The sequence below is a fragment of the Abramis brama genome (genome assembly GCF_963993115.1).
Source record: "Abramis brama genome assembly, chromosome: 24".
NCBI lineage: Eukaryota > Metazoa > Chordata > Actinopteri > Cypriniformes > Leuciscidae > Abramis > Abramis brama.
In genome coordinates, this window is record NC_139986.1 from 21,613,488 (window position 1) to 21,640,966 (window position 27,479).

Here is a 27,479-nt window from a genome sequence, read left to right on the forward strand (position 1 = left end):
GCATGTTTTATGAAAGGTTTGTGTATTTAACACAAGGACATAATAACATATTCAATATTCAAGGTAATCATATGTAAACATTTGATCATTTTCCACTGAAACCCTATATTGATCAACCACTACCAATGTCTGTGGTGTTTCAGCCCTGATTTGAAATTTAACCCTCGCACATCAATATTTGACTGGGGACTTGTTTTATCAAATAATTTATTCAATATAAAAAGCACTAGGTCAAGGTCATGGGTTCAGTTGCCAAGGAACACATATACCAATAAAATGTACAATGTACTGCGAGCTGTTTGCCAAATGAATAAATGCAAATATAAAGCATAATGACAAAGTTTTATTGCCACTTTTGTTTTCACATTTACAAACCATACAGCAGCCAGATATTTTCATGCATTTTAATGACGATAAAATGAAATACATTCACATGCTTACAGACCAATATGGCCTAAATCTTTTACATTAATATCACATTTCTCTTTTGTTATGTCCCGTTGTCTGAAAGTAGCAACCTTTAACAGCATATTTGCATGTTAGCCCCTTATTTTACAGAGACATTCATTCGTTTTACAATAGCATGTTTCTCAATATGGAGTTGGCCTCCAGCATCTCTTTTTAATAGCGCGAGGCAACATTCTTGGCCTAAAGGTGAGCATGTAAATGACAGAAATACCCATGATGGAAACACTGACTGTTACAAAGAGTAGAATGTACCACACAACAGACTCCTCATTACTGGTACCACCACAGTGGACGGCGTCCAAAAGGACGATAGTGTGACGTCTGTGGTTTAAGTCCAAACAAGTAATCTCGGAGTGATCTACAACATTGATGTCTTTATTCTCCCCGAAGGTCCTGTACCAGTCTAAATGGCAACAGTTGAATGCATTTCCATTCATATAAACAGTGTGCAGTCTTTGAGCTAACATGCTAGCATGTTGGGATTGGATGGTTGTCAACTTGTTATCCCTCAAGTCCAGAAGTTTCAGGTTTAATGCCATTAGAGATTCGGGAAGTTCTAGTAGTGAGTTTCTACAGATGTTTAATGACTTCAAATGGCTGTACGTAGAAAAGTCGAAGTTTTGAAGACCGGTATTACCAAGGCCCAAATGCTGTAAAGTATTTGCGAGACCTTCCAGTGATTCCTGTTTAAGGTGTAGGTCTGGATTGTTGGAAAGTTCAAGATGAGTAAGCGGCGTGCCCTTGAACGCTGAAGACGGTATGTTACGAATGCTACAGCCGGAAAGATAAAGCTGTTTTAGGGAAACCATGTTGGACCACACAACACATCCTGAGGAACTTTTGTAGTTTGGCAAGTAACACACGTCCACTGCGTTGTGACTGAGATCTAGTGTGCTAAGATTTGGTAGACTAGCAAATATCATAGGTTGAAGGTTCTGAAGGTCATTTGTACTCAGATTCAAATGTGTGAGATTATTTAGCTCACTAATGGAGCGTTGGCTTGCTTTTAGCTCGGTTAACCTGTTTCGGCTCACGTCCAGTTCGTAGAGGGTGTCTGGCAAATCTTCAGTCGTCAAACTAAAGGACTGTAAACAGTTACTTCTCAGCCTCAGCCAGTACAGATGCGGCATCTGTTGAATGAAACCTTGGGGGAAATAGTTCACCTTGTTTTCACTCAGGTCCAGGAGCTCCACTGAAGAAAGATCACCGTGAAGGTTCTCATTCCAGAGCTCCACTGTGATGTTGCTCACATTTTTCCCCAAGTTGTAGTACTCAACCTTAGTCGTCCAGTTTGAAGATGTGTTATTTGCAAAGTGTTGGTAAAAACCAACTCGATTATTGGACAACAACAAAGTTCTTATTCGGTTGAGTGTTGGAAGGAATGGAAAGAACAGCAAATGGTTGTCGGACAGATCCAACGTGTCCAGCTGAAAGGTCTCATTCAGATTCTGATTGGTTATGAACCATTCAATGGAATTGTGGCTGGCGTTAAGGACCAGCAGTTGGGTCATCTCAAATTTGACCAAACAAGGCAAGAAGTTGAAGGCCAGGTTCAACCTCTGGAGTTTTTTCATGTGATCAAACGCTCCACTGATCTCAAACAACAAATTTCTCTCGACGTTCAGCTCCTTAAGCTTATGAAGGCTTCTGAATGTTGACTCATCCAGCCTCAGCATGGCATTCCGGGACAAGTATAGAGACTCAAGCGAGGACAGATTCTGTACCAGCACAGACACCATGTCCTCCGTGAGACCATTACCCGAAATATCAAGCGTCTTTAGTTTGGATAGAGAGCTCAAGGACTTGGCCACCTGCTTGTGTCCATTATGAAGCTCATTGTCCGCTAAATTGAGGTTTTCTAACAGAGGCGATTCAGAGAAAACGTTCTTTTCCACTGTCATTAGTCGATTGTTGGCACAGCTCAGCATCCGTAGTAAAGGATACCTAGAGAGACAACCATCTTGAAGGTTTAACATAAGGTTGTTGTCTAAGAAGATCTCCTCAATTTGATGTGGTAAATGATCTGGTATGGTGGAGAGCTGACAGCTGTTGCAGAGGGCCGTGCTTTGGATCTGGAGATGTGGAGACAGAAAAGAGAAGGAAAGACTGATTTAGATTCTTCTTAAAAAATGGAAAAAAAATTTAAATAGTAACATGATGATGTGACTCAATATTTCCACCACAGTTCATTGGGCCCATTTGAATCTTTTCACTTGCACATGGAGAACATAAAAAATAGATGAACAAGAAAATTTAGCCCACTTGTGGTTTGCTGATTAGCCTTCATAGCCTATACATGGTAAACATGTTTAGTCAAGTAACCTAAAAATGTCCTTCATGTGGTAACATCTAAATTCAAGTCAAAAATAATATTTAAAATGTCTAAATCCTCCTGAATACATCAGGTTAAAAATAATTTCAGGGTGAGTAAAAATAGCTTGTTAAAGCGATAATTTTCATTTTTGGGTGAACTTTTGAGTCATCATTTACTCACCCTCAAGTTGTTCCAAACCTGTATGAGTTTATTTCTTCTGCTGAACACAAAATAAGATATTTTGAAGAATGCTGATAACCAGACAGTTGACGGTAGCCATTGACATCCATAGTATTTTTTTCCCAACTATGAAAATCAATGGCTACCGTCAACTGTTTAATTAAAACATTCTTCAAAATATATATATTTTTTTGTTTAGCAGAAGAAAGAAACTTATACAGGTTTGGAACAAATTGAGCGTGAGTAAATGATGACAGAATAAATTTTTTTGAGTGAACTATCCCTTAAGGTAACAACTGTAACATCATACTTTAAGATTAAGCATTCTGAATATATTACATAGTAGTTTCTAAACCGAAAATATGTTTAAGCAATATGGCCATTTCCATTCCAGGAAATCATCATGTGTATCAGTGTTCATCTAGAAGTATTTGTACGGTCTTCCTTTTTCTCACATACCAGTCTGCAGGGGAAGGTCTGCGGATGTCCTGAGGCTGAAAGTAGGCCCAGCAGTAGTGGCACCACGGCGTGACAGACCACGATGGACAAGCAATCGAACACCGGCATCTTAACATGATCACTGTGATGAAGGTCAAATAGACTATTAAAGCATCACGACTACAAGAGTAGATTCCACAAGAGACCACAACTGTAAATATTTATTTATCTAAATGATTGCATGTACATGTATGTATATATATATATATATATATATATATATATATATATATATATATACATACACACACACACACACACACACACACACACATATATATATATATATGGCTAAAAGTGATCTTCACTCTTTAGTCAAATAATATTAAAAAAATATTAAAGATTTTGTAAGCATATTGTGTCATTTTTATTTTATTTGTGATAACGCAATGAAACATGGCAAACTGTGCGGACATACATTTTGGGCAGGCTGTCCTACAAAGAAATTTTGAACACATGCAAAAACAAGAAAGAACCAAAGAAATATTAATAACTGATTATGTTATAGTCAATGTATGATTTTTTTCTGTGAGTTTTTTGTTTTTCCTATGCTTTAGTAAAATAAACCGTGTAGCAGATTTTTTTTGCCAAATAGTGTTAAGTGTTTTGTTCTTCCTCAAAAAAAAAAAAAAAAAAAAAAAAAAAAAAAAATTATATATATATATATATAATAATTATTATTATTTTATAATATCAGAAGTATATATACACAAGTGACCAAAAAGTGGTGTCCGGACGGGATATTTGTTTTCAATGACCCTACATGTTTGATTAAACTATCTATCTATCTATCTATATATCTATCTATCTATCTATCTATCTGTCTGTCTGTCTGTCTGTCTGTCTGTCTGTCTGTCTGTCTATCTATCTATCTATCTATCTATCTATCTATCTATCTATCTATCTATCTATTCTATATATACAGCTCTGGAAAAAAAAAAGAGACCACTGCAAAATGATCAGTTTCTCTGGTTTTACTATTTATAGTTATGTGTTTGGGTAAAATTAACATTTTTGTTTTATTATATAAACTACTGACAACATTTCTCCCAAATTCCAAATAAAAATATTGCTTCAGCAAGGCTGGAATCAGGCAGATTTGTCTTTGTGAAGGACGTATGAATCAAGCCGCGTACAAGGTTGTCCTCTGCTCTGACGTTCCCCAACTCTGAGGATCGTTTTTTCCAGCAGGACAATGCTCCATGCCACACAGCCTGGTCAATCAAGTGGATGGAGGACCACCAGATCAAAACCCTGTCATGGCCAGCCCAATCTCCAGACCTGAACCCCATTGAAAACTTCTGGAATGTGATCAAGAGGAAGATGGATGGTCACAAGCCATCATAGCCGAGCTACTTGAATTTTTGCACCAGGAGTGGCATAAAGTCACCCAACATCAATGTGAAAGACTGGTGGAGAGCATGCAAAGACGCATGAAATCTGTGATTGAAAATATTGATTTCTGAACTCTTCCTAAGTTAAAACATTAGTAGCCTATTGTGTTGTTTAAAAATGAATATGAACTTATTTTCTTTCCATTATTCGAGGTCTGACAACACTGTATCTTTTTTGTTATTTTGACAAGTTGTCGTTTTCTGCAAAGAATTGCTCTAAATGACAATATTTTTATTTAGAATTTGGGAGAAATGTTGTCAGTAGTTTATAGAATAAAGCAAAAATGTTAATTTTACCCAAACACATATCTATAGTAAAACCAGAGAAACGGATAATTTTGCAGTGATATATATGCATTTCATGTTTTTGAAATATATATATATATAATATGTTATAGTGAATTATTACAATAAAAAAAATCGAATTTCTAATTTAATATATTTAAAAAAAGTAATTTATTCCTGTAATGGCAAAGCTGAATTTTCATTATTCATTACTCCAGTCTGAAATTAGACATTTCCAATGCTATTGAATTTTATTTAAAAACACTTAAATTGTTTCTATTAGACACTCCACTTTCAAATTATATTTCAAAACAAACAAAAAAAAATTACTTTGACACTTTGTGGTCCAAGTGTGGCACAGGCAATTCGTGGCTAAAATTAAATTCCAAATGTGTTATAGATTATAAATGAGATCAGTTAGGCTGCGGACACAGGATCAAAGCCATCAATTGATTTAAAGTGGCCCTAAAATACTTGGACACTTGTGTCACACTTAATGCATGAATGTTACTGCATTAGATATCAAAATAGCAAACCAACAGGCATTTATTTAAAAAGAAAGATTCGCTTCAAGATAATATTTAAGAAATACACACACACACACACACACACACACACACACATATATACATCTAGCCTACAGTCCAAAATTAAGATGAAAATTTATTTTGACAGTTTATGGATGTCAAACCAAAACTGGAACATCACCACAGTAATGTTATTATGAACTGTCCTTACTTTACAGTTATGTACTTGACGCTGTGTGAATGTGACAATTGACTTTATAAATACTCTAAAATGACCTTGGAATCATTTGGTTAAAAGTGCAGAAGTCTAAAAGGTCATCATTTGAGATATATAAAAAAGTCATTTGTTTGTATATGCCAGTTGGTTTGATATTTTATTATCTAAAATCTTGCCCTTTAATGTGTGATCAATGAGCCCAAATGCTTTTGGAGCCACTGTATGCATTAAAGTTAAGACACAATATCTTCCAAACAGTTCGACTAGGTTCGATCACAACAAAACATGTTAATTTTTCGCGCTTGGCTTGAGTAAGATACGAGAGGTCACGCAGGCGAACATACCTGTAATGAGTGTATAGCCTAGGCTACTGAAAGTCATATTGAAACAAATCGTTAAAAAATTGCTATTAAACATGAAGCCTGTCTGTTTTATATTGACACACACTTCCAGGTGAGTATAATGCGCACACTTACCCCAGCGGTCAGGATCGCGCCCTCCGCTCCTGTGTTAAGTTCACAGAAGACCATTACATCGGTTTGCGGGGAGATTCTGTTGGCTTGGTCTCTTCGGAGATGCAAAGTGCTTGACATCTGCATCTCTGCAGTGTCTTTAGTAATTGCGGAAGCAAGCAAGCAACGGAAACGCAGTCACATGAAGCCAGCCAAGATCATAATTTCACACAGACACACACACATAGGCTATACTGACGGGTCAGAAATATGCACGTTATGTAAAAATCGACCACATCCCACAACAGTAAAAGTATTTCAGTTTCAGTAAAATGGAGCAGAAGGGGGATCATGAAATAGGCTATATTTAACGGTTCTTACATAAAAAAAAAAAAACATGCATGAGGATTTTTTTTTTTTTGAAGTGATAACCATGGCGCGTGAGATGCAAATGCACGTTAAATTATAAGATGCACAAACATTTCACCTTATTTCAGTAGACCACAAAACCTACCAAGTGAACACACCCAAAGCACCCACTACTGGTTTCACTCATCAGATACTACTCAAGAGGAAACCACCAAGAGCTCACACCCTTCCTGCTACAAAGATGCAGGGCAGGCCCATCACTTCTCCGCGTTGAAACTGTCGCAGGCATGCTGTTTGTCACAAGTTGTGCTATTGTAAAAAAAGGTGTGAAAATGTTGACACGTGGGCCAAATATAGGCCTATCTGCTGATAGCCATCTACCTAAAAGCAATCTAATGTTAACACATGTAGCTACACAATGATTTTCATACCTGACCACATCCCATTTTAAACTCCCAGTAGTAGAAAGGCGTAGCCTACGTATCATCTCATTGCACATTCAGTGACTGTAAACAATGTAAACTGCAATATATGTAAAGACAATCGATTGATCAGTTTTGTAGCCTACTGTAAACAAGTGGTGACTGGTGATCTGGGTGTACGAAAGTCGTCCGTAGTTTCATGTCAACCATAGAAATCTCAGGTGCTCAAAAATAGCGAGATGTTTTACATTTTCTATAGAAAATATGAGTGAGTGAGCTTGCTCTTGCAGAACTCGCTCTCCACGATGATGTGGTTCCCAGACCATCACTAGCGGTTTTTAGTGCATTGCAGTTACTAACGTGTCGAGTCTTTTTTTAGTGGAGTGCTATATTCCGTTGATAACATAGGTAGCCTATAATACATAAATGCCACATTCAACAGCTCCAGAAACGTCGGCGCGCCCGCCATTTTGGAACGGTCAGCGTGTCGTCGCTCACACTAATCAATTAATACCACAAGGCCACAACAGTTCAGCTCTACCTCTCTGAGTCTGCACGTCTAATGGGGTGCAGCAGGGATAGAGTTACTATGTGAAACCGCCGAGATTAAAATTCCAGAAGAAATGGGACAGGTAAGAACGTTGGTTTGTTTTAATATGGGCCATTCTACAGAATTGGTTCAAACTGCTGCCCCACAACCAAAAAACACATTTAAAAAGTATTTAAGTAGGCTATTACAATTTTAAATGTTTACAAAGATCCCTCTATTATCTATTCAATCCCACAATCATTTTTAAAATATCAGTAATTAAGCTTAATAGGGCTTGGGCGTCATGACGTCATACTTGGCGTGGCGGCCATGTTGATGGCCTCGCGAATGTAAACATACAGCAAGTCGAAGCAGAGTTGGGAGAAAGAAAAGAAAGAAAAAAGATGTTAAAATCCCGAAAAGGATGTGGAATTTACGGGGATACGTTAAATAGGGAAGCCAGAGACCAGTAACGTTATGTGGACAAAATCGGCAAAAAAGTGTAGTTAGTAACTTAGCTGTCAATCCTCCCGTTTTTTTCCGGGTTTCTCACGCATTTGAGCTCTTTTCCCTCTGTCTTCCCGTTTTAGTATTTTCCTATAAAATATCCCGAAAAATGAAAATTTCAACATTAATCTTTCTGTTGCTATCCCTCTGCTGACAGCAAAAATTCGTACAAAACTGCAGCATTAACTAGCAGCTAAGCGAGTTGTGAAGCTAGGTCTAACGTGACTTTGATTAGATTGGCGTGAAATCGTGCTCTCACAACAACCACGCTGTTATCTTAAAAAGGCCAATATCACGCTAAGGTTGCCTTCAAGTAAGCAAAACGATGCTTTGAAAACATCTGTTTCGCTGGAAGGGCAAGGGGGTAGCAACAGGACAACAGTACAGAGACTGACAGGTCCGATGGAAGGGCTAACATTAATGTTATGAGAGTAAGGTATTAAAATACGGGATATTTTACAGGAAAGTTTGTCCACATACTGGTCCCTGGTTTCCCTATTTAACGTATCCCGGTAAATTCCACATCCTTTTCGGGATTTTAACATCTTTTTCCTTTCTTTTCTTTCTCCCAACTCTGCTTCTCCTCGTTCGACTTGCTGTATGTTTACATTCGCGAGGCCATCAACATGGTCGCCACGCCAAGTATGACGTCACAACGCCCAAGCCCTATATTTGTAACTTTAAGGAACGATTCATTTTGAGAAAAGTAGCGATTCTTTTTGAGAATTAGCAATTCATTTAAAAAAAAGGATTGATTCATTTTAAGAAAGTATCAATTCATTTTAGAAAAAGTATCTATTCATTTTAAGAAAGTATCAATTCATTTTAGAAAAAGTAGCTGTTCTTTTTGAAAAAGTAGCGATTCATTTTAGAAAAAGTAGCGATTCTTTTTAAGAAAGTAGTGATTCATTTTAAGAAAAGTATCGATTCATTTTAAGAAAAGTAGCGATTCATTTTAAGAAAAGTAGCGATTCATTTTGAAAAAGTAGCGATTCTTTTTGAAAAAGTAGCAATTCATTTTAACAAAAGAAGCGATTCATTTTAAGAAAAGTATCGATTCATTTTAGGAAAAGTAGCGCTTCTTTTTAAGAAAGTAGTGATTTTTTTTTTTAATAAGAAAGTAGTGAAATGAATTGTTTTCATTTTAAGAAAAATATCGATTCATTTTAAGAAAAGTATCGATTCTTTTTGAAAAAGTATTGATTCGTTTTGGAAAAGAAGCGATTCTTTTTAAGAAAGTAGAGAAATTAATCTTCATTTTAAGAAAAGTATCGATTCATTTTAAGAAAAGTACCGATTCATTTTGGAAAAGAGGCGATTCATTTTGGAAAAGCAGCGATTCTCTTTAAGAAAAGAAGCGATTCATTTTGGAAAAGAAGCGATCCATTTTAAGAAAAGGATCGATTCTTTTTAAAAAAAGGATCAATTCTTATTAAGAAAATGATTGATTCTTTTTAAGAAAAGTAGCGATTCTTTTTGAAAAAGTATCGATTCATTTTAAGAAAAGAAGCGATTCATTTTGGAAAAGAAGCGATTCATTTTTTTAAGCAATTTGGAATTTGGAAGCAAATTTTAAGAAAAGGATAGATTCTTTTTAAGAAAAGGATCAATTCTTTTTAAGAAAAGGATCGATTCTGCACAATTGCGTCGATCTGTGTATATATCTCTGGTTGCAAAGGTATTCTTAGTAATTGTTGGTGTTGCTATGCAGTTACTATGTTGTCAAATTGCTTTTAGTGCAATGCTTTGCAGTTGCTAAGCTACTTTTAATGTGTTGCTATGCTGTTACTAGGGTGTTAAGCCGTTTAGTGCAGTGCTATGCAGCTGCTAAAATGTGTTCTTGTTTTTTAGTGCGTTGCTATGCAGTTGCTAAGGTAATCTGAGTAATTTTTAGTGGGTATCCAAGCAGTTGCTAGGGCGTTGAATGTCATTATGCAGATGCTAAGGTGCTCTTAGTAGTTTTAGTGTGTTGAAATGCATTTGCTAGGGTGTCAAATGCAGTGCTATGCAGTTGTTAAGCAAATTGTTCAAATTAATCGTGGTATTTCGGCGGTTTCTTATTGTTGAGGGGGCAGGGTGGCCAGGTCTGCACAACAAAACTAGCCCAACAGCCCAGCGATTGCCAACAAAAATAGCCCAAACCCAGCCCAATGCGAATATGGGTGGACCGCAGACTTGGCAACCCTTATTATTGGGAGATACGATCGGGTCTGTGGCTCGACCATTGGAGAAACTCGACCAACTTGGATCACGTGTGCTTTGATAACCAATCACATTACTGCCTTCACGTAATTGAATTTCATTCAGAGTTGTGCGACAGTTTGCGGATACCATAGGGCTGTGTCCGAAATGGCCCCTATACCCTTAAATAGGGCACTATCTGAGGGGACAGCCATTTGTAGTGGTGTCCCAAACCATAGTAGATGTAATCAAGTGCACCATGCAATTCAATCACACAATGCACCTTAAAAACGAGTGTACAACCAATGTACACTCAACATCTAGAAAATACCTATAATGCATTGCAAGAGTCGCGTCAAATTAATTCCCGCGTCTCACGAGAAGATGGCGCCTGCAGTTGAATCATGTCATACAGGTATAAATTCCATTTCAATTGATTATTAAATTGGTTTATACATAGTTTCCATGACAGAGTTCAAGATACATTTTCCATTACTACTGGAGCTGCCAGTTTGTTAAGTTTCAAATGATTATTAAAGAGCAGGCACAAACTATTTAAAGCTGGAGCACTTCCGGTCCGAATTCACTCACTCGTTTTTATTCACTCCTTCAGGTGGACTATATAAGTGGAGTTATGTAGGGAATAGTGAATGAGGGTATAGGGGGCGATTTCGAACACAGCCACAGAAATGAATGAGAAGTGCTGTAAACTGAATCCTACCTGTCTCGCAATTGTCTGCGACTTCTTTTATAAAAAAGTAAACTAAAAAAATATCAACTTTAAACTAATGTTTAAGAGCAAATATGTTGAAGATTAGCCGATAGGCTGTCAATTCATTAAATGTTAAGTCGTTTTCCCACAAAAGCAGTTTATTCAGCGTAGTGAAGCCTCTCCTCCATGGACATCGATAAAAAAAAAAAAGGCCTCTGGTCTCCTTCCCAGCATACCATGCTAACATTTTTGCTAACCTTGTAGGCTTGTCTTCAATTAAAATAAAGGCTTTGATTAAAATAAGGAAAATCTCTCTCTCTCTCTCTTTAGCTGTTAGCTGAGGCCATCTTGTGGTTGAGATCCACTGTTCTATGATATTTTGGTCCCTTGATATGGCTTGGGATTTAAAAAAAAAAAAATGTATTGCCTGTTTTATTGTCCACCTGCTACAATAATAATTATGACAGCTTAGAAGATTATTAGCACACCAGCACTATTTGAGGTAACAGTGCAAACAGTGGATGATGTGTACAAACCGAAGTGTAAGACTACACAAAATCCTGACCTTAATTCTGAGCAATAATTATAGTTAGTGGTTAACACCACTTACAAACCACTGATACAGTTAAACAAAGAACAATATTGTCCTTTCCTTCCATTTTAGACCGATTGCACTACAGTATATGTTTGACCTTGTCTAGGAACTCATGATGCCACCTCGTGGTGAAAAGAGAACAGCTATGGGCTCTTCATCGATTGCTAGATACAGACATTAATATACCACCAGATCAATCATGTAACAACAAAACAGTCTGAGATATGTTCACAGTCTGGCACAATTTAGAGTTTATTTGCAGTCTCCATAACCTTGGTTATAGCAAAGATGGACCTCAATAAATAAATACTATACACTTATACATCACAGTTAAGATGTACAGTAACAAATGGAATAACGACATACTACCTTTGCCTGTCCTTAAAAATAATAATAAAAAACAGAGGAAGAGACTGGTATACTGCATGCAGATAACTGCTCTGGAAAAAACAGAACGGTAAGATATTGGTACATTGTTTTGGCATGTTTACTTCATGTTATTTACCTACACGTAGATTTGCTTTTTTAAGTGAAAGCTTGAGCCGTCCTTGTACTCATACAGTAGCTTCTCATTCCATGCGTGTGTAAAATGTTTGTAATGAATTATAAAACTTTGTCACTTGTCTCTTCTATTTTGGCTTAATTATTTAACCTATTTCATAAAATAGAACAGCTGCTCCCTGTGCAATTTCATAAATTAGATTAAAACCAGGTTTTAAAAAAATGTCCCAGGTCTTAAAAAAGGATTAAAAACAAATAGATGTTCAACTGAAATCCGCAGATGTGTGTTGGACATCCTCACCATCAACAAGCCCCGCCACCAACCACAAATTTTCCTCTTTTTTTAGTGACAAGCAGCAGTTCCCATGGTGCTCTCCGGTGGTAATGGTGGCACTGAGATCCTACTTATCCATCCAGGGGTCTTCCCAGATACACCATAGTCACTTCAGTGTTCCCATAGACGGCAGAAACAGCTGGAAAGAGGCATGTTTTGGGCAGGCCCCGGAAAGCCACTCCAAGGAACTCAAACCCTCGCTCAAAGGCTAGTGTCTTATCATCCATGTCTAGGATTACACGTATTCTCTCCCCAATCTGGAAAATAAATACAAACATATTATAGAAAATGGACAATTCTTATTTCTAGGAATATTGCTGTATTTATTATAAATAATTTATCAGTGCACATCATTTTTATTTTTTAAAATGAATGTGCCGTCATAACCTTTAGTCAATATAACTTCCCCTCCCTCTCGCAGCGACATCTCTTCTTTGATGATGTTTACTGGCGTGAGGGCGGGACAACCTTTCACTCACATGAGATCGACCAATAGCAAACCACAATGATCCAAAGACCCAATCAATTCCCCATGGACAAAATCAAGTCCTGCCCTTCTTGTTCAGAAGCCTTTTCACTCAGATATACGGAAGACTCGCAACTTCCGTTTCATGCTGACTTTTCAAGGAAAGGTTCAAGCTAAAATTACAAACTGACTAGTGATGCATGATATATCGGCCACCATATCGGTATCGGCTGATATATGTTAATTTTTAAGTTATCGTTATAGGCCTGATACATTTTTTTTACCGATGTATTAAAGACGATAAATAATGGATTATTTCCTTCAGCTGAGACACTTCAGATTCAACACTGTTCGCCATGATGGTTTTGAATTGCGGATTGAAATATGGATTTATATTTATCTGCAAATATATTGGTTATCTGCTTCCAAATATGTGACCCTGGATCACAAAACCAGTCTTAAGTCGCACGGGTATATTTGTGGCAATAGCCAACAATACATTGTATGGGTCAAAATTATCGATTTTTCTTTTATGCCAAAAATCATTAGGATATTAAGTAAAGATCATGTTCCATGAAGATATTTTGTCAATTTCCCACCTTAAATATATAAAAAATATATTTTTGTGAGTGGATGCAGCACAATCGCCAATAGAAATGGACAACTTTAAAGGCGATTTTTTTTTAATATTTAGATTTTTCTGCACCCTCAGATTCCAGATTTTCAAATAGTTGTATTTCGGCCATATATTGTCCTATCCTAACAAACCATACATCAATGGAAAGATTATGTATTCAGCTTTCAGATGATGTATAAATCTCAATTTAAAAAAAATTACCCATAAGACTGGTTTTGTGGTCCAGGGTCACATATAAAGAATTATCGGTTATCGGTATTGGCCAAAATTTTCATATCGGTGCATCCCTAAAACTGACATTAGTTACTCTCCCTCCTGTTGTTCCAAACCTGCATGCTGTTATGTTTGCCATCAAAAACACAAAAGAAGATATTTTGAAGAATCTTCACACTGTTTTCCCCCCTAGAGATTTTAAGTGAATAATGACTTAAAGGGATAGTTCGCCCAAAAATGATATTTAAGCCATGATTTACTCACCCTCAAGCCGTTCGAGATGCATATGTCAATCTTTTTTCAGACGAACACATTTTCAGTTATTTTAGAAAATGTCTTAGATCTTTCAGTGGTTATAATGTGAAGCAATGGGGTCCAGCTGATTCAAGTCGCAAAATGTGCATGCATCCTTCACAAAAATAATCCATCCGGCTCCAGGGGGATAAACGAAGGCCTTCTGAGGGTAATCCGTGCAGTTTTGTCGTAAAAATATACATATTTAAAACTTTATAAACGAAAATAACTGGCTTCCGGTGGCGGTCGGCGCTCGTTCATGGAGATGGTTGCTGGCATATGACGTAGGACGTAGCGCAGGAAGCGTCGTGACGTAGAACGAGCGTGACAGCGCAGCTAGAGAGCAGAGCAAAACAAAACTCTACGTTCGCTCTACGTCACGACGTCATTCATCTCCATGAACGCGCGCCGACCGCCACCGGAAGCCAGTTATTTTCGTTTATAAAGTTTTAAATATGTATATTTTTACGACAAAACTGCACGGATTACCCTCAGAAGGCCTTCGTTTATCCCCCTGGAGCCGGATGGATTATTTTTGTGAAGGATGCATGCACATTTTGCGACTTGAATCAGCTGGACCCCATTGCTTCACATTATAACCACTGAAAGATCTAAGACATTTTCTAAAATAACTGAAAATGTGTTCGTCTGAAAAAAGATTGACATACGCATCTCGAACGGCTTGAGGGTGAGTAAATCATGGCTTAAATATCATTTTTGGGCGAACTATCCCTTTAAGTTACAACCTGTTCCTCACATAAAGTTAAAAAGCAACTTCGGAAGATTTGGAAAATAGAACACAAGTCATATTCCAACTGCTTTTATGGTGTTTCTTTTTTGTTGTTTTTGGAGCTTGACACTAATAGCTGTGGTCACTGTAGATATTGTATGGACTGCACAAAGATTCTTCAAAATTCCTTCTTTTCACAGGAAAGATAACAGCAAAAATAACAGGTTTAGAAGCTGAGAGTGAGAAAACAATGACAAAATTTAAAAAATTTGAGGTACATTATTTATCTAAATGAACAGTTCCCCCTAAAATGAAAATTCTGTCATAATTTATTCAACTTCATGTCATTCCACTCATTTAGCTTTCTTTCTTCAGGTAAAACACAAAATAAGATACATGAAGCTGTTGTCCATATTGTGAAAGCCAATGACCTTCAATAAACCAAAAACGACAAAAGGTAGAGTAAAACTAATTCATACATATGTACTCTGAAGTGCACTTTTTCTTTTTGCAATTTTCAGTGTACACACTACTTATACTATATACTATTTATACTGCAAAATCGCATAGAATAGTGTATATGTATGTGAATTGGGATGCATCTACATCAAACATGGCAACAAAAACCTAAAACACCTCTTGTGTGTTTCGCAGTAGAAAGAGAGTCATTAAGGTGTTAAACGACATGAAGGTGAGTAAATGACAGAATTTCTATTTTTAGGTGAACTATCCCTTTAAGTTTGGAAAAGCATGATTTTTATATACAGTACATTCTCAAGCTCCACTACCTGGTATTTTGGTGCGTTGTTGCACTGGGGGAAGTTGCCGTTGACCTCTCCATTGTGAAGCAGGTTATTGTCTACTAGATTCCAACCCCAGCTCTGGTCATCGCTGCCTAGAAGTGCCACATAGCCCTGGCACTGCATGGGAGCCCTCTTGGTCGCGATGCCGATCACCGCCACCGTGCCAAGAGGACCCTCCCACCAGATCTCCCAGGCATGCCGGCCCTCCAAAAAGCCGATCTTCCCACGGGCACCGTCAGTGCTTTGGGCGATGGGGTTACGGTGCAGAGTAAACCCGTTTTTCTTTATATATACATTCCTGGAGCAGTCATGGGAACTCAACGCATGCTGGAAGGACTTCAGCTGAGGATAAAAGAAAGAAAGTTACTCCAAACTTTTGTCCAATAAAATTCTCTCCGAGACGGTAATACAGTGGTAATTCTCTCTCTATATAATTTCTATTAATTATGATAGTATGATATGTTTAAAAAAGTATGGCATGGTTTATTTAGTGGTTTTATGCCACATCAGTATTTATTCTCATTGCAAGAACAGGGTAAAATAAGTTACAAATAGGTAAATAGATTACATATTTGGCAATACCATGTCCAAAACACAATGCTGGTACCATGCTTTTTAGCTTTGATACGACAAGTCAATACAGGATTTTAGTAATTTATATGTAAATGCCATTTTTTCTGCCCATCATTTGCATGCAACCTATTGATGTGGCTGTATTTGGGTCCAATATTTACAAATGACGTCATACATTAGCACCGTTCTGACGGTCACCTACAGACATAACTGAATTCAAAAAATACGAAATGAAAAATGAAAGTTTCTGGGTATTATTTGAAAAATAAAAGCAAATAATATCAAATTATCATGCACTAAGCAAATTCTGGTTTATTTAATAAAAAATACCATTTTAGAAAATGCATGCATGATGCATGATCATACGTATTACAGTGGCGATTATATAAATGCATGTTAACCTGAATTACTTTGAACAATCTTACTTTTCCTTTATATGAAGTCAGGTTGCAGAGGACATCAGAGCGCAGCGCTTCTTCACTGAGCAAACGGGCGCACAGACTTCGCCACACCTCGCTGTTTTCATCCGCCAGACTGTTGTACCAGTGCCAGCAAACGAGCGAGCAGTTCATGAGATCCGGCAGCTCCAGATAGGAGAACATATGCTCGAGAACTCGGCTGGGTAACCGGCCCGCGATGCTCGATCCTCCGCTTAATAATGCGGCAGAACCGGCTCCCGACGAGGAGGAGCAGCAGCCCGCGGCGGCAGAGCCCAGCCCCGCAGACTGCGCCCCTCCACCGGCCCCTGCGCCAGACATGTCAAACTCCTCCGTTGAAAGCAACCGTTATTACAACCGCTAAGCTGGATTCAACAGCGGGTCAGAACCCCACCGCGGTCCCGTGAAGCACGTTTGCCTGACACATCCCCCGGTGTTATTGCTGTTGCGGCCAAATGGATCAAAATCTAAGCTATGTGACTATTGTAAAGGTCCTGGACGGCGTGCGGTCAAAAAATCTGAGCTCAATAATCAGGATGGATTGTTCGAAAGTATATCGTTTGATTAAGTTACTTTATATATTAACAATAATTGTCCAGGTATCATACATAACACGTTGTAATGCTACTCTTTCTGTTTCTGTTTCTGTTTCACATTAGTAATGCCCGACTCATGAATGAATCATTCTTGTGAGTAAGATCTTTTCAGTGAATTGATTGAACTGGTCCACGAAACCATCCTTTTTGATGAGCCGAGAACAGACGAGTGAACCGTTTGGAGTAAACCGAGTCTTTTGACTAATGGAGCGAATGAAATGTATAAAATGCTCTAATATAAATGTTTATGACGTTAAGGTGATTGTTTTATATTGGCATTATACTCAAATTATATTTAGGTCCTAAATAAAAGTTGAATTGTTTCAAACCGGTTCTTTGAACTGAACTGTTTGAAAGAACCGATTCGCGGAAATGAATCTACCTTCTCCATTTTATGTTATACATTTCTTTAAGGACCTTGCAATTGACTAGATTACGTATAGAAGGGAGGGGGAAATGGAATGTTACGGGAAAGACAACTAGAGGGCGCCGTTTAGTTTACAATTCTTTATTTAGGCTCAAATAAATATTACCTGAAATGTACACTTTTGACACATAAATTAAAATATTTATTAAATATTCATTAAAATAAAGTGCATTATTTATAGGCTAGCTATCGCTGAATATTTAAAATCATAAATGAATAAAAGAGAGTTTAAAGGGATAGGTCACCCAACAATTCTGTTGAACTTATGTGTTCACTTATGTGTAGAAAAAGAAGAAAAAGATCCCATCACCTAGCTCACATTCATGGTTTATGTAATACATGCCTTCAGTCTGTTTCTCAGAAAAAACAGCAACTGGAATTTGCAATTATTTTACTTCCTAAATGGCCGGTTATTAATTATTAACTATTATTAAACCTCCAGGGTTATTTAGTAGCTTGAGCTAGACAAAGACTAATGATGTAATTTATTCTTAACACTCAAAGAAAGATTAGATTTCCTCAAATTTTCGGATGTTGTAGGAATATTATGTTTTTTTTCCACCTTGGTTATGCAACTGTCAGTCTGTTTTCTGCATGATTCATATCTTGCTGCTTGAATGCTGTCTGGTCTGATGGATCATTGGCTTTAACGGAGAGGGGCAGGTAGTGAATGCTTATATTTTCCCCCAAGGAAGCGATTATGTGAGTTATGGCTCACCATTGCTTTGCCACATACTCTTAATTAGCCAACATCTACTATAATGGGTTTAATGGGTTTATTTCTGCATAAAAGATTATTTATTGTAAACTTGTAAAGTCCATGTTTCCATGTTCCGTGAAACTAGCTGTCAGACCGGATTGACTGGTTGACTGGAAATGATGTATGGTGCTTTCTGTAAACCACTGCCACTATATCTGCTGGGGGAATGAGAGTATAATATTGTATTGACTATAAATAAGGGAGTACATATGGTTATACTTCTGAGTTGCTGGCAGGGAAATCACTTAAAGCGACAATACCCAATATTTGTGAACAACGTTGCAGGAATGTTTTGGAAAGGTAGACACTGTAAGGGTTATTTTCATGAACTAAAACTAAAACCATTAAAAAATGTATTACTTGAAATAAAATCAGCATTAACTGAAAAAAAATTACACTAAAATAACACTGATATGCACTTAATATTTAGATCAGTGGATAATCAACGTTTTTGCAATGCTAAATAAATGCTTAAACTTAGCTCGGTGTCCTATGTATTCTAATATTTGGTTACATACTTGAACGTAACACAAAAGAAAACAGCCACTAGATGGATCAAATCCCTTTACAAATCAGCCTTCCCTTTGGCACAGTCAATTTATATTCCTGAGCGCAGATGTTAAGTTCCCTAGTTATTCTCGATGCACTTAAATATAAATAATAGGCAGGAAAATCAATCTTAAGGATTTTTTGATATGTATTTTGAAAGAAAAGAAGCCGTGTATGTCTATACATCATCCAGAGTGCAAGTACACCTGTTGTTAGTGGGTGGAGACTGAGGCCCCGCCTCTCAATCCTCCAGGGCCAATCATGAGTTAGATGGCCGTTAGAGGGCGGGGTGAAGCAAGCGGAATGTGATGCTCGCATAGACAGCATTATTTCGGTTTACGGGACTGAGATTGTAGTGCAAACCGGGAATTTAACGGCATTTCGGATATATTTGGGCTTCCAGTATACATGTATCTGTGTGCAACGATCGAAATATGCTCCTTCAGTAAGTATGCATTTTCTAATTTCATATTTGATAAAACGGAATTGCGTGACTGGTGGGATTTTGATTTAAATAGGCTACTACGTTAATAAAATGATGAAGAACTACCGCTATAGGTGAAATATGTATTTTAAATAGTATTTGAGGTGTGCAATATCGCATTAACAGAAACACACACGAGTTACAAAAACATTATGACCTCGTTTAGTTGTGTAAACTCTTCCCCCTAACATGTAAGTTAGTAGGCTAACGTTACCTTTTTGAGGAATGTTGTCTTCGGTTGTTTGGGAATGGACTTCACGTGTCCTTTGACATTGAACGCAATCTTTGTTAGAATTTACGCGTTTACTGTGATTGTTTAATTCTTTAATCGCGTCATTCTATCAGTTTATTTTAGTAAATATAGGCTATGTTATTTTAATTCGTCAAATAGTGCACTTAAGGATTTTTGTGTAATGTGTGGAATTGTCATACTGTGTGTGATGGTAATATGTTTTAGTGTTTGGAGAAAATGTTTTGGACTTGCTAACACAACATGGTTTCTAGCACTCATATTTCTCTAAAAATAAATGAAATTGAAATTCTTAAATTGAAATTCTTAAATACTGACATGTTTGGTAATGACATGAAGTAACATTCCACTTATTTAAACTGTAATTCTGTTCTTGTCTCATCTCATTTCCATCAAGACCCAATAGAAACCTTTTTTTGTGTGTGTGGATAAATTCAGTTGTTCTCTTGTTGTGACTGTGGGACACTGATTCTTTCTTAAAACAATTGCAAACTGTTCACATAAATACAAAAAGAAGTAGCCTATAAATATGTTCTTAGGAAAAACTGAAAAGTAGAATTTCCATGTTTTATGTTATCATTTTAATTTAAGTAAAAAAATTAAATAAAAAAAAGTCTGGCTAAATGTTGTAGTAACTATGTTTCTGTGAAGTTCTAATTTTATTTTCCTAAATCTATTTTATATTGGACTTTCTTACAAAATAACTTGTCATAGATAGATATTTGGGATTCTAACTTACTCTTACTAACCTTGTTTTATCTTGTCTTCTGAATAACAGCTAGGGATGGTTTTATTTACAATCCACAGTGTGAGTTCTTTCAAAAATGACAGAAATCCTAAACAAAGACCAAGTGAGATGTTACTTCATCTTTAGTCTGTGAGGTTAGGTGGTGTAGCTTTCCTCAAACTCAAAGCATTTTATCTTGAGCAAAGGAAAGGCATTGGGATTGTTTTTACCTGCATTTTTAAATTCTTTTAAGAGCACTTGATATAAAGAATGCAAGTCTTATATGTAAAAAAAAAAAAAAAAAAAAGCTTGATGGAGACATATTTAGACTTAACCCAAGCTTTTCCTAAGCCTCAGGTCACAGTCAAAATATGCCTTTGAAATTCCTGGTTTGCTTGTAACTAATATCATCATCTCAGAGTATACCCGACCATATCACCTTTAGTCTGTTTGAAGGCTTCTTTATTTGAGATGTAAATCACTTTTGAGACTCAGTGAAGTCTAAACCAATTTGGTGTGTAAGACATCCCATTAGAGCACAGCTTAAATTTCTCCCGTGTGTGTGCTGTAAAGTCCTGCAAATAGAAGTGTTCTTGTCTTCAAACATTAGTGGTTTAACCATACGTTGTCTCTGTTGTGCACACAGGACCAACTGTCAGTGAGGAAACTCTTAGAATCTGAGAGTCTCCTGGGAACGTTGCACTGGGATCCTTTCAAACTGGCTGCAGCTGGGATGTTTGCTGCTGGGATGCTGCAGCAAAGCAGCGGAGGACTGAACAAGCGATCGCTGGGAATGGCTCGGCTTCCCAACTCCCACTTTTTCCCCCTCTCCTCGGGTTCGGGGTCGTGGGGTTTGGGCCGATCCGCGAAGAGCGGCTCTCTGAGCTCCGTCAGCTCGGGATCGGACAGCGTGGACATGGCGGGTGCCGATCCCGACTACATCATGCAGCTGGTCAACGAAGTGCGGAAGTTTGCAGATGTGCTGCTCCACCTCAAGGAAGCTTTTAACACCAAAGGTAAGCGTGAGATCGCACAGTGTTCATGAAAAGAGCTTGTTGTTGCTGTCAGAGTTTCAACCTGTTGTGGGGTCAACTTTAGCCTTGGTTTCAGTGCCACTAACCTCTCTTTATCTTTTTTGGATAGCGGCAAGGGAATGTTTATTTGCCACAAATGTGAGTTCATTCAACAATGCCAGCAATCTTAAACAAAGATAGTCGGAAATGATTTTGTCTTTATTTAGAAAGGTTAGTAGTTTATTTGCATTTTGTTTAAAGCAAATAGACATTTGAGCCATTTTAATCCATTATGTTATATAATTTAAATGTAAAAATATACATTTACAATTTATAAAAATAAATACATATATAGAACAGTTATTATATATTTTATATATACATGTATAACCCCACCCCCAAAATCATGCCATTGATTGAGGCAATATAGTGTGTGTGTGTATATATATATGTGAAGAGTTCAGATGCAAAAACCTTTAAGTGCCATCTGAAATTTTCTTCTAGAATGATAATTTTTATCAAGCTTGTATATTTAAGTTCAGTAATTTCACTTAAATGGCAATGCAAATTACCAATTAATTGCCATTTAACTGAAATTACTAAACTTAAATATACAATCTTGATAAAAATTATCATTCTAGAAGAAAATTTCAGATGGCACTTAAAGGTTTTTGCATCTGAACTCTTCATATATATATATGTAATGTAATATAATATAATATAATATATATATATATATATATATGATTATAACAGCCTTGATTGTGGGATTATTTTTTGAAATAATACCCTCTGTGGTAATTAATAACCTTTCCTCTATACTCTGTAATCTTAAGTGAAGTGTTTTAAAACAGCAAGAAATGTTTTATAATAGAGGAGTGAATGAAGATTTTCGGGATGATTACTCTTGCATGTGCGATTACTGCATTCCCAAGGCAGTGCCGTATGGGTCCGTTTGGATCACATCCAGTGCACTTATCCTTGCCTTTGCTTGAGAGTTCCTTAATAAGGAGGGGATGGAGGGGTGGTTGTGTGTGTATGTGGTGGGGGGGTGTTTCCAGCCTCCCATTGTGTCTGTGCCATGTTGTCCAGGGACTGTAGGAATCTCTCCTTTTGTTTGGCGGGGTGATGGAGGGTCCTTGACCCCAGCTGGGAAGGAGAGTAACTCTGAGAGCTGCCAGTGTGTGACCAGTGCTTTTGGCCTACAGGTCTCCCCTTCCCGCAGCTTTGGACCTTGAACAGTAGGAACACCAGATCTGAGCGGGGGTGTTACTCTTCCAATCATTGGAGACTTACAAACTATGTGTCAGTCTTGCATTGTTGTCATCGTTCCGAAAGTGTGGCGCTTTACAAATCCGTCTCAGGCGTGGAATCTTTCCGTAGAGTGACCTTATTAAAGATCTGAAAAAAGACCACTGCCAAAACAGTTGGACTTTTATAGAGAAAAAGTTAACTTTTAAACACGCATGTAGCATTCTTGAAAATACCCCTTTGTGTCTTAGCCTTGGTGACTCAAATCAGCGGATATTATGTAAATAAGCTTAGTAACACACTAACATGTGAGTCATAGCTCAATGCTTTTGCCGTTATCGCCTGAATTTCAGCTAAATGCAGGAAAGGAGACTAATTGAACAGGAAGCTGAATACAAGAGAGTGCAAAGAACTCGAGAGGCTCCTTTCCTCGGAAAAGCAAACAAACGTGCAAACAAACATTACTTCTACTTTGTAGTGTATATATATAGATATAGCATTATTTAAATACCTTTTAATGGCACGTAGGTGTCTTTAAGGGATAGTTCAAATTATGTCATCATTTACTCACCCTCAAGTTGTCCCAACTGTCTGTTGATTGGACCCCATTGACTTCCATAGTATTTTTTCCCCATACTATGGAAGCCAACAGGGTCCATGAACTGTTTGGTCACCGACTTTCTCCAGAATATCTTCTTTTGTGTTCCAGAAATCCATACAGTTTTGGTACAACTTGAGGGTGAGTAAATGATGGCAGAATTTTACATTTTCGGTGAACTAACACTTTAAAGAGTGATGATGCCATAATCACTGTGAAATTCACACTGCTGGTTCAATTTGTATCACCAACAAAACAAAATTGAATGTATTGTAAATATTCAATATATTGCCCAGCCCTACTTTTATGTATGTTAAAACAACACTTATCCTCACAGATCATCACATTTCTTCCACAGCCACTTACTTATTCCTAAATCGTACACGAGGCACTTCAGACGTCCATTTAAATGAAGAAATACTCCTAATTTCCATTCACAAGTGACTCTTGAGCTTTGTTTACTCTGGTGTGCGTAGGAAATGAACATTCTGGGTATCTGGGTGATTAGTGTTTTGCTTCAGCGCACATCTTCAAAGTGGTAATTGTTGGTAGTGAACTGGGTGGGGCTGAAGCAGAGCATAAAAGAACTGGTTGGGAATCAGTTGCTCTGGTGTGATTGAAAGTGATTTAGATCCTTTCAGTTTATGGCTGTATTGTCTCTGCAGTACGTGGCTGCTGAAAGACACTCCTCGTTTCTCAAAGCTTTTCAGGAAGGGTCGGGAAACATGGACCCTTTACCACGGTGCAATATTTCGGCTCGTTACAAAACATCTGCTTTATTCACATGCGCTGATGTGAGGGTGACTTTCTTTGTCACTCGTTCTTAGAATTGTTCTTCGAGCAAACTGGCAGCTTCTGGCAATGAGTCGACTTTCCCATGCAAGAATAGCAAGAACCTTGAGATCCCTCCTTAGGGAGTAGTGGTCTGCTATAGTAGGAATTCATTTTTTCTTTTCTTTTTTTCTATCTGAAGTCAAGCTTGTCACCTTAAATGGCAATTACTAAACAGCAGCTCTCATAGACAGCGCCGTTAAGAGGCTGACCTCTACTTGAGTTTTTATGGATTTGAGTCAAGAAAAAAAAAAACATCTTGATGGCTTGTTTTCACATCATTCCCAGTTATGAGGTCTAGACAGCTTCCATAAAGATGTCTTCACAATGAGAGGGATTTTGAATATCTTGAAAGGGTCATGACCTTGCCCGGGGGCCGCACATGATGGACATGTTGGTAATTGGATTGGATTATTTTGGGGTCTGCGCTGGTCTGGGACATAACTGGCAGTTTGGGCTCTGAACTTGGAGGTCAGGATTGAAGTATTTAGTTTAATGTGGGGGTAGTAAGGGTTATATTTTAAAGACCAAGAAACTTGGTTACATGTATATATCTATATTATTTATATACTGTTGGTAGTGTAGATACTGATTTGATGTGTTGATTTATGTTTTGTGGACATTTTGACATATTGTAATTAAGGATGCTCAATATATTGGTTATCAGCTAATATATTTTTTTTCATGCTCTTTTCCCCGATTTTTACATTCAGATTACCTAACACTTTTAAAAACACTTCAAAAATCTTTAAAAACACTAATAATTTAATAACACTGTTAAATATAATCTTTAGCTATTTTCATATAGACAACATCTATAATGTTGTCATGCCTAAATTCACTTGTAGGATTAATTTTTTTTTTTTTTTAAGAAATAAATATATTGTATGCCAGACCAAATTGTTTAAAATAGTCAGCATTATCTATATTTGGCTGCCATAATTCTGTATTTCACCGTATTGACCTTAGAAATAGTCAATATAATGCAATAAAGCATGGCAGGTGGCATTTACAGAGCATCCATTGTTAGATTGACCTCTTGTTTTACTTTTTGAGACCATGTCTTTGATTTTCCAAGCTGGTCAGGTGTTGCGTTTGTCCCATGGGCGACTCATTCAAGCAGCAGGATGGTTGGCATGTGTCAGCTATTTTGGAAATGAAAAACAAGATGGCCTGTAATGAATACTGGCCCTATTCACTGAGGGAAATAAAGTGTGTAAGGTTCACTGCTCTCTTTATGATGTTTTGAAGACCCTCCATTCACGCTTGCTCGTTTCTGATGGGAACCACAGCGAGCTTTTTGCCTTTTGGATAATAATTTGGAAAGCGCTGTGCGAAAGCACAATTTCGCACAACAAAGTGTCATTCCTCCAAGATGCTTTGGTTAGAAGGCATGCTGAGAAATTGACACAATCGCCCTCACATAGACCAGAAGCAGCTACTACTGGCTGATTAGCGAAACACTGAAGTGCGAAGTAGAGTCTCGGCTGCATCCGAAAACTGATAAATACTCATTCCAAGGTAGGAAGGCATCAAGGCCGTGTGAATCCAATGTTACCTTCACAGTTCCGGTCTCCTAAGACACCTTCATCTGATTGATTTTTGAAGGCAGCGTAGATGTTTCCTTCGCTGCTTTTGATATCCCACAATCCTGTGCTTTCCATTCTGTGACAGTTGAGCTAAAAAATAAAGATGGCACCTGAAAGTTGTGGTTGGTGTTCAATTTGTGTGTGAATGTATGTTTTTGAGCAACGTTTTCCAAATTTGATGTCATTTCTAGCGAGAAATTACTATTGTAGTAATTAAATATTCGCTTAGTTTTCACCAAAGCTCGCTCTATTTTTCTGTAGATCATTAAACCGTTACGCTGCCTCAGAAGTCTGTCCGAAATCAGTTTCTTGAGGTACCTTCATGTTAGGGCTGGGTATCGATTCAGATGTTTCGATTTCGATTCGTAAGCTCTCAATTCGATTCAGTTTCGATTCTCGATTCGACTCAATTGAATATAGATTTAATACAAATCCTATATTTATAAAAAAGAACAGTGAACATGAGTTTACAAGTGGTTAATTAAGAAAAAGAAATTAAGAACTCTTAAACTTTTTTATTTTAGGTACACAGGGGTACATTAAAACAGAACCCAACTCTATATTTCAAATGCATACAATGAATAGACAGGATTTTGATGCAAGATGAAAAATATATGTTGAAAATTGGACAAGTCAGAATAATCGCATGTCTTGATCAAACAGGATCAGGTTATTTTATGTTTAAGATAAAACAAACATAAAATCTCACAGCATTAGCTGTAACATGGAGGCTGCAAGCCAATGGTGTAGGAAAACTAATACTGGCTTTTGGGTGATAGATAAATAATAATGGAAAAAAATCAATTCGTGGCCTTTGAGAATCGATTTTGAATCGACCACATTTAAAAAAACGATTAATCGAAAAATCTATTTTTTTGCCCAGCCCTACTTCATGTGCAAAAGCTGCCTGCAAAGTCATTGCCTGATAGGGCAGTGAGGCGACAAGTCAGCTGCCTAAGTTTTTCAGACACAGCCTCTATGTTTATCAATCCACTAACTTCTTTGGTCGCCCTGAAGTCTGTGTGAACTAAGGGCTTCTCAGAGTGGACATTTGTTTATTACGATCTCCTAAGGGACAGTAAACTGTTTTGGTTCTCCCTAAGTGCAGGATGGGTAAATAATCAAATTGTCTTAGAATTTCCCTCATATTTCAAATTATTTGGGTTGCTTTATAGCTCACAGATGTTTTAAAGTCTTAAAACTGTTCTGTTTACCCAAACATAAACACTTATTCAGTTATCTTAACTTTTAAGAGAATCAAATTAATCACATCTCACATACTTAATGATATCTCAGTACGGTTTGGTTCTTCTTACAGGTTTCTGTTTGATAGCGCTAGTGTAACCTTGAGAGGACCAGTCTGGTGTATTTTTAACTGTTAAATCAATATTGACCCTCTCCTGGTCAGCCATTACCGCGGTCTCGGCTCATCATTTTGATGGGGTGGGAAACACAGTCCTCTCCTCTCCCATCCCCCCCACATACTCTGCATTCCTCCAGAACAAATGCTCACTTGTTGCTTTAGTGTCTTAGATCAACAGTTGCTGGATGTTGGACACTTTGGACAAAAAGAACCGGCATAAAACATTGACAGTTCTGCTGTCCTAGAGTACAGTGACTTTACAGTCCATTATGATGATTGGAAATGTTTGGAGTCAAAGGGAAAAAATAGTTTGTCTTCGTAATCCTTAATCAGAATGTACTGCTGTTGTCACTTAGGCCACCTACTATTGGATAACCAACATCTAAATAGCATTTAGGCAGTT

The 27,479-nt window shown here is 37.4% G+C and overlaps 3 protein-coding genes across 4 annotated transcripts in view; 1 reads left to right on the forward strand and 2 right to left on the reverse strand.

Annotated features, from left to right (window-relative positions):
* Positions 1-323: 323 nt before the first annotated feature.
* On the reverse strand, positions 324-6,792 carry nrros (negative regulator of reactive oxygen species). The gene is made up of 3 exons (XM_084103592.1): positions 6,360-6,792; positions 3,422-3,542; positions 324-2,540 (listed from the first exon to the last, which is right to left on the reverse strand). Exons 2-3 carry the CDS (start codon positions 3,527-3,529, stop codon positions 591-593), a joined length of 2,058 nt encoding a protein of 685 aa, XP_083959718.1. The 5' UTR covers positions 3,530-3,542; positions 6,360-6,792; the 3' UTR covers positions 324-590.
* Positions 6,793-11,877: 5,085 nt separating this feature from the next.
* fbxo45 (F-box protein 45) lies at positions 11,878-17,301 on the reverse strand. The gene is made up of 3 exons (XM_084103415.1): positions 16,627-17,301; positions 15,614-15,970; positions 11,878-12,742 (listed from the first exon to the last, which is right to left on the reverse strand). The coding sequence occupies exons 1-3, from the start codon at positions 16,957-16,959 to the stop codon at positions 12,557-12,559; spliced, it is 876 nt and encodes a 291-aa protein (XP_083959541.1). The 5' UTR covers positions 16,960-17,301; the 3' UTR covers positions 11,878-12,556.
* Positions 17,302-19,280: 1,979 nt separating this feature from the next.
* The window catches only part of arhgap29a (Rho GTPase activating protein 29a), a 39,531-nt gene continuing 31,332 nt past the window's right edge, over positions 19,281-27,479 (forward strand). For both annotated transcript variants that reach the window (XM_084103416.1, XM_084103417.1), the window contains exons 1-2: positions 19,281-19,415; positions 21,078-21,447. In XM_084103416.1, coding sequence (XP_083959542.1) covers positions 21,165-21,447 — 283 coding nt within the window. In that variant the 5' untranslated portion in view covers positions 19,281-19,415; positions 21,078-21,164. The remainder of the gene's footprint in view (positions 19,416-21,077; positions 21,448-27,479) is intronic.